General features: G+C 38.0%; 1 protein-coding gene across 1 annotated transcript in view; it reads left to right on the forward strand.

Moving 5' to 3' along the window:
• Positions 1–2,974, forward strand: part of CAPZA2 (capping actin protein of muscle Z-line subunit alpha 2) — a 314,968-nt gene extending 311,994 nt beyond the window's left edge. Inside the window, exon 10 of the mRNA XM_086919391.1 lies at positions 2,034–2,974. Within this exon, the coding sequence (XP_086775517.1) occupies positions 2,034–2,174 (141 nt within the window). The 3' untranslated portion in view covers positions 2,175–2,974. The remainder of the gene's footprint in view (positions 1–2,033) is intronic.
• Positions 2,975–6,289: the final 3,315 nt, after the last annotated feature.

Raw genomic sequence — 6,289 nt, forward strand, 5'->3', positions numbered from 1 at the left:
TGTATTTGCTGCTGTCATTGCTTTGCTCGGTTCGTCTCCGCATGCCATAGTGGGGTGCAGAAAAAGTTTTGTAAGTGTTGTCCACACACCGATTGGAGACAGTTATACTCCAGTGTTGTCATGTCCTAAGGAAGAGTCACAGCTAAAGCATCATGGTTCCGCCTAATGGTGCTAGTGACATTGCTGAAGAAAAGCTTTTCTGGGAAAGCCTACGAAGGAAGGTCTAATATTTCAGGTGATGCGAGTAATCTGCAGGATGATTATGTATTCTCCAGAAATATTGGTGCTAAGGTAAGTAACTTTAAAAAAACCTTTTTGGAAGCAGATACTAGTTTTTCTACAAAAAACATTAGAATGGGGTAGTGAGCTACGGCCAGCTCGATCTTGGACTCCAAAACAGATGACCTCAGTCTGGCAATCGACTAGCTGTGACATGATTGGTATGCTCCCAAAGTTTGATATTCTTTAGCATTTTTTGAAGTTCCAGGCCTGAAGGAACATTCTGCGAAGATCTTATTTAAAATTTTATATCGACTGGATCCATTCCTGTCTGTCCTTAAAGTCAAAACCGAGGAGGCCATGTAAATTTTAAAGCCAATTGGTATCAACTGTGAACGCTGCAGTACTCGGCTGGAGCCGACATGAGCGAATAGTTTCTCCCTTTCAGCATGAGGGCTTAAAAAAATTAAACCATTCGATAATAGAAGTGTTTACTTGAGGCTCCGTAGTGAGGTTTTCAGCAACATATAATTATTCATAGTATTGCAAGCCACAGACCAATTTAGTATGATTAAGAAGCATCCTACCAGTTGAGGTATTTTGTGCCGTGAATAAAAGCTCTGATTGGAAAAGAAGAAGACCATTATGAGCATCCAGATGATTTTTGAGCTTTGGGACAGCTAATTTCACCATGATTATGGCCAACACGGCGAGATTAAGGATAGGCCTTAAAGTGACCAGTAAAGTCCGACTTAATTTACTTTTTTCCACCAAGGGGCTGCTTCAGCTGGAGATGCACATACACCTTTTAAATAAGCATTGGCAAAGCCAATAGATCTTACCCTTGGAACCTATTGGCTTTGTCAGTGCATTTTAGTGATGCTGTAAAGCATGGCCAAAAGGGGGGGAAACAAAGTATAGTGATGTAACCACATCTTTACACATGCATCATTAAGCAAGGTGTGCTTAAAAAATGTTGCAGGTTCCATTTTTATTTAATTTATTTACCAATCCGAGATGGATTGGTAAATTAAAAATGACACTACTGTAAAAGCACTTCTGTAAAGGTGTGGACTGACAGCTTTTTGCTACCTTGTCCACCCCAAAAAACTAATACAATTTAAATATAAAAAAAAGATTATGTGGTTGGGGATGAAAAAAGCTGTACGCGAACAGAAGCTCGCAGGCGAGAAAGCGGAGTTTGATGAAGAGGGAATTATATAAGAGAGCTTGTAAATTAGACAGCAACACAGAGTGCAGCAGCTGGGCAGAAGCACACAATAGTGTCCTGGAAAGCACATGCAGTTTTAGAGCGCTTGCGTTAAAATGCAGCTCCCAACAAATAAGCAGTGGCAGGATACAAGTCAGCCGATCAGAAGGATGATAGAGGCTACATTCCATGGAAGGGACAAATACAAAATGGGCTAGCCAACTTGGGCTGTCTGTATCTGCGAAACCTAAAATGAAGCATTTTAGTAGATGGCAAGTAATTGGAGCAAACAAAAGGGATGATCTGTTAACAGCCGCCCAGGAACAGAGGCCACAGGTGCAATGACTGGTTTGAGTCTTGCTCCTCTTTAAGTCTACCAGGCTTTATTGTGACTCGATGCATTTTTAGGTCTGGTGTTAACTAAGACCTTTTGATTTATACTGTTAGCACAGGCGCATCCTTGTTTCTGTATAAGTGCTTGATAGCTAAACAGTCGTCGATTGTGCTACTTAACTGTTCAACTTTACTTACAGAATTGTCAGTTTACTTCATGCATGCCACAACATTAACTGGTTACACTTTGTGTTGACTATTTTTTTTACAGACTGCCATCAGCGAGAACTATCAAACTATGTCGGACACTACTTTCAAGGCCTTACGTCGGCAGTTGCCAGTCACCCGCACTAAAATCGACTGGAACAAGATTCTCAGCTACAAAATTGGAAAAGAGATGCAGAACGCTTAAAATGAACATTGCATGACTGGATCATTTTAGTGTCCTTATATACAAATGAAAACATTGCAAAAGTATTCAGAACTGGCACGTTTCCCAGTCGCCGTGGGTTTTAGCCATTGGAAATCACTATAATTAAGTCAATTAATTAGAGCACAAAGCTTAGCTAATCTACTATTTTTCCTTTTTTTTGTATTTTAGTTTTCCTTGAAGAAAGCTGGTAAATCGGCTAACCTGAATATCTCCTCCTTCCTTTAGAATTATTTTAAATAAACCAAACATGCCCATTAGATTTGGGTTGAAAGTAGGAAAAGATAAATATTTTTACTTAATCCTGTAATTAATATTTGGTACTTTATTATGAAGCGGATATCCTCTCAAATGGAATGAGATCGAGAATGGACTTTTCTGGTTCCAAAATCATCATGGCTTTTGCCGTATGTGCTGCTTTGGAAATAGTCTTTCTTCTTTGTATGAAAGCAATTTATGTTAAAAGCTTTGGAGATGCATTTATTGTGCGAGTTCAGTGTTTTACTGAAGCATTTTTAAAGGCGGCCAAGGTATAATGTCGTTTTTTTGGTTTTTGGACAAAAGGAAATAAATACAATGAATGATTTGTTTTCATGAGAGCTATTTAAGCGAGCGTGGATTCCATCTGCTCTTAACGTTTTTTTTAATATACAACCACAAATGTATTATAACACCGCAAACTGTAATATATATATAACCCTGTACTCTTTACTGTGTCCGTTTTTCCTTGATTGAAATGTGCTAGAATTCATCATAACATTAAAATGCACATTTTGTATTTACGGGAGTTGCATATAACTTGCTTGGGAGTCTCTGGGCTTTGGCATTCACCTTCATAACTACTATGGTTTTCGTATTTTATTAAATGCAAAAAAGTTGCGTAATTGTTTGAAACATCTATTGGTAGCAGCCTCTGCCCGTCCTCAGGGTTGTGTTTTCAATACTTATGTTTTCTGCAATTTGCTGGTCGTGTCAGTTAGCCTTATAGAAGTACAGGTTGGTTAGACAATAAGGTAAGATTGTATCTGCTTTTAGGACCCTCGGAGATGAAAGCGAGCGAAGAGAGGAAGGATGGGGATCAAGAGGAACTTTTATGACTGTACAAACCAGGTGTATCGGAGCTTCCAACTCTTACACAAAGGCGTGCCAGTGAAGGACAGTTCATGCAAAGTTTATTGCCTTTGGGGTTACATAGAATCTACAAGGCATTAAGGTAGACCTTTTTTTTAAGCATAGAGCAAATTTCTTGTGTCTATTCAAGTAATAACTGTTTCAGCCATCGGTTGTATGTTGGAACATAGGCTAAACAACGAAAGCCTTTACAGTGAAGGCTTTACAACATAAACCTTAACAACGTCTGTCTTTACAACAAACATTTTTACACGGATATGCCTTTACCCCTAAAATGTACGTTTTTGGCTGGTAAGTATGAACCATTTCTTATTAGACACTTGTATAAGTATAATGAGTTTTTACTTACCTATAAGTGCATGGTAAAAATATTATAGGTAAGTATTAAGAGTGTGTGTGTGCACACCCGCGCCCTAAAAATGCCTTTGCCACCCAAAAGCCCATACCCACCCTAATCCCTAAAAATATTATAGGTAAGTATTAACTATATATATATATATATATATATATATATATATATATATATATATATATATATATTCCCTAAAAATGCCTTTGCCACCCAAAAGCCCATACCCACTCTAATCTCTAAAAATTCCTTAACCACCCTAAACCCTTAAAAATGACCGGGCGCGTACTCCCAAGTATTGCGGTGCCAAACTGTACGTTTATTTACAAGTATTGAATTTTGTGTGTGTATATATATATATATATATATATATATTATATATATATCTCCATCCATCCATCCACAAGAAAGAAGCAACTCAAACAGATGGACTCTCTAAAGAACAAAAATATATTCCCACTACATTTTAGCTTCTGCCTTCCTCGGGTAGTACAGATTTTTGCCCTTGCTGGCTGTTGTTTTCTTGTAATCCTTCATCTTCTCCCGTGCGTGTGTGTGTGTATAATAAATGCAGTTAATATCTTTCATACTTGCAAAATACTAAAATTGACATGTAAAAAATGTATTATGAGTATGCCTTTACCATTCATTCAACAAAATTCATCCGTGGTAAAGGTATACTCTTAAAAATAAATTGTTGTAAAAACAAATTGTTATAAAAACTTGTGTTGTAAAGACGTTGTCGTTGTAAAGGCATCTCATTGTTTGTCCTTCTTTGTAAAGGCTGCTTCCCCCCACTATCATAGCATCTGGAAGGTAGGATGAAGAGTCTGCTCTCAAACCCTCATTGGCCGAGGTCTTTATTGATAATTAATATCTTCCATGAACGGATCATGCACAGTAGTCCTAGGAGTTCATTTAAATGCTCAATGCAAGGAGTATTGTAGCTTACACCCTCCCCCATTACCTATTTACCAGAATCTGAGAAGTGTTGTGTCCCTAGGGATAAGAATGAAAGTCTGGAAAGCAGACCCAATCCTCAGGCCTGTCAGTTGCCATGTAGCGTCTGTTCAAAGTTGTCAAGGCTATTTTAACTCCTGACTAAACTCAGGACTGATTCAGTTCCTCCTCATATTAGAAAGGTAACTTTCTCTGGGAGTAGGAAATAAGATTAGCCTGAAGAACCCAATCACAAAAGAACATGAAAATGTAGAATACTTTGCTTCTGGTTTAAGAAAATCTAAATTCCCTTAACTTAATTAGGAGGAGCCTAAACCATTTTAGTTTTTTTTATACATTGTGCCTTTAGCTATTGTTTACTCTTCATGTGTCGATTGATTCGTAGATGTGCTGCAAATGTATTCTTTTTTTTTTTTTTTTTTTTTTTTGGGGGGGATTGTTGCGCTCTTTCATTTTGCTTTCTTTCTTTTTCTTTTAGTGACTGAGGTGGTTTGGCCACGTCTGTTTTTCCTTTATCCTCGGTTTGATCATTTGTAAGCTTTGCAGGGTGCGCTCATGTGCTATAAGGTCTACACAAGATTTGAAACATTTATGTCATAAAATGATAATCCGTATCTAGAATATATTCTCCTTGTATGTGAGGTCCTGAATCGCTGTTTTTCAATTGAAGATTTTCTAAAATATTTTAATTCACATTCCTAAATGAAGGCCACATTTACTGTCTTTTTAAAGTAAATGCAACTGAAACCTAAAATGATACTTACTATGCAACTGCAAGTTGAAAACGCCCTTTTCATTTCCTACTTTTAATAACTGGTTAAAAAACAAATAGGGAAATGGGTTAAATAGGGAAAAAGATCTTCAGATAGAAATTTGATACTTTCCTTAAGGCAGCCATGAGCGTCAGTGTCCCAGAAAGCAGAGCAGTTATTTTTTTCTTCTCCGTGTAAAAAACTATACTGAAAGCTTATCTGTGCCTTTTAGCCTTATTTTTCTTATGGAAGAAACCCTTTTGAATCTGGTTTTTGGTAAGCAGAATATTTCTTCACCCACGCAGAGTGTGATCAAGAAGTATCATAGGGGAAGGAACATACTTTATATTATAGAGCGTCACACTCTTGAAGTTTGACATCAAAACATGACTTTTAAGAGACCGAAGAATAGGGAGACAGTTTTTCTGCTAGCCACTGAACACTGATTCCCTCTCTGAGCAGCAACCGTGCTATGAGGCCATTGGTGGACATACCTGTACTTTGGACCTCCTTGTAGTCACCCTGATATTTCCAGAAACTCATTAGATAGGAGTCACCATCATATCTTGAAGTTGACATCAAGGGTTTCTGTGATTCGCTTGGTTTTGAGTAGCAATTTTCCAACCTTTAGAGTGCATAACTGCCCACAAAACTGGTAAAAAGCTTCGGTTTTAGTCCGAACTATTGTTCCAGCTCTCTCTCAAGGAGGTAATTCTGTCTAGTGCACAAGGTAAGATCCAAAATGGACATCTGCTCCACCACGTCGCACACTGGAAAGTCCAAGTGATAAGACCAACGTCCCATTCCAGACAAGAGAACTGAACTCTGGAACGCCATCCCTGGAGACAACTCACCCAATAACTCCACGGAGACCTTTGCTATAGCCAATCCTTGCTGGTTAACCC

This window comes from Lissotriton vulgaris, chromosome 1_1 (assembly GCF_964263255.1).
Source record: "Lissotriton vulgaris chromosome 1_1, aLisVul1.2, whole genome shotgun sequence".
NCBI lineage: Eukaryota > Metazoa > Chordata > Amphibia > Caudata > Salamandridae > Lissotriton > Lissotriton vulgaris.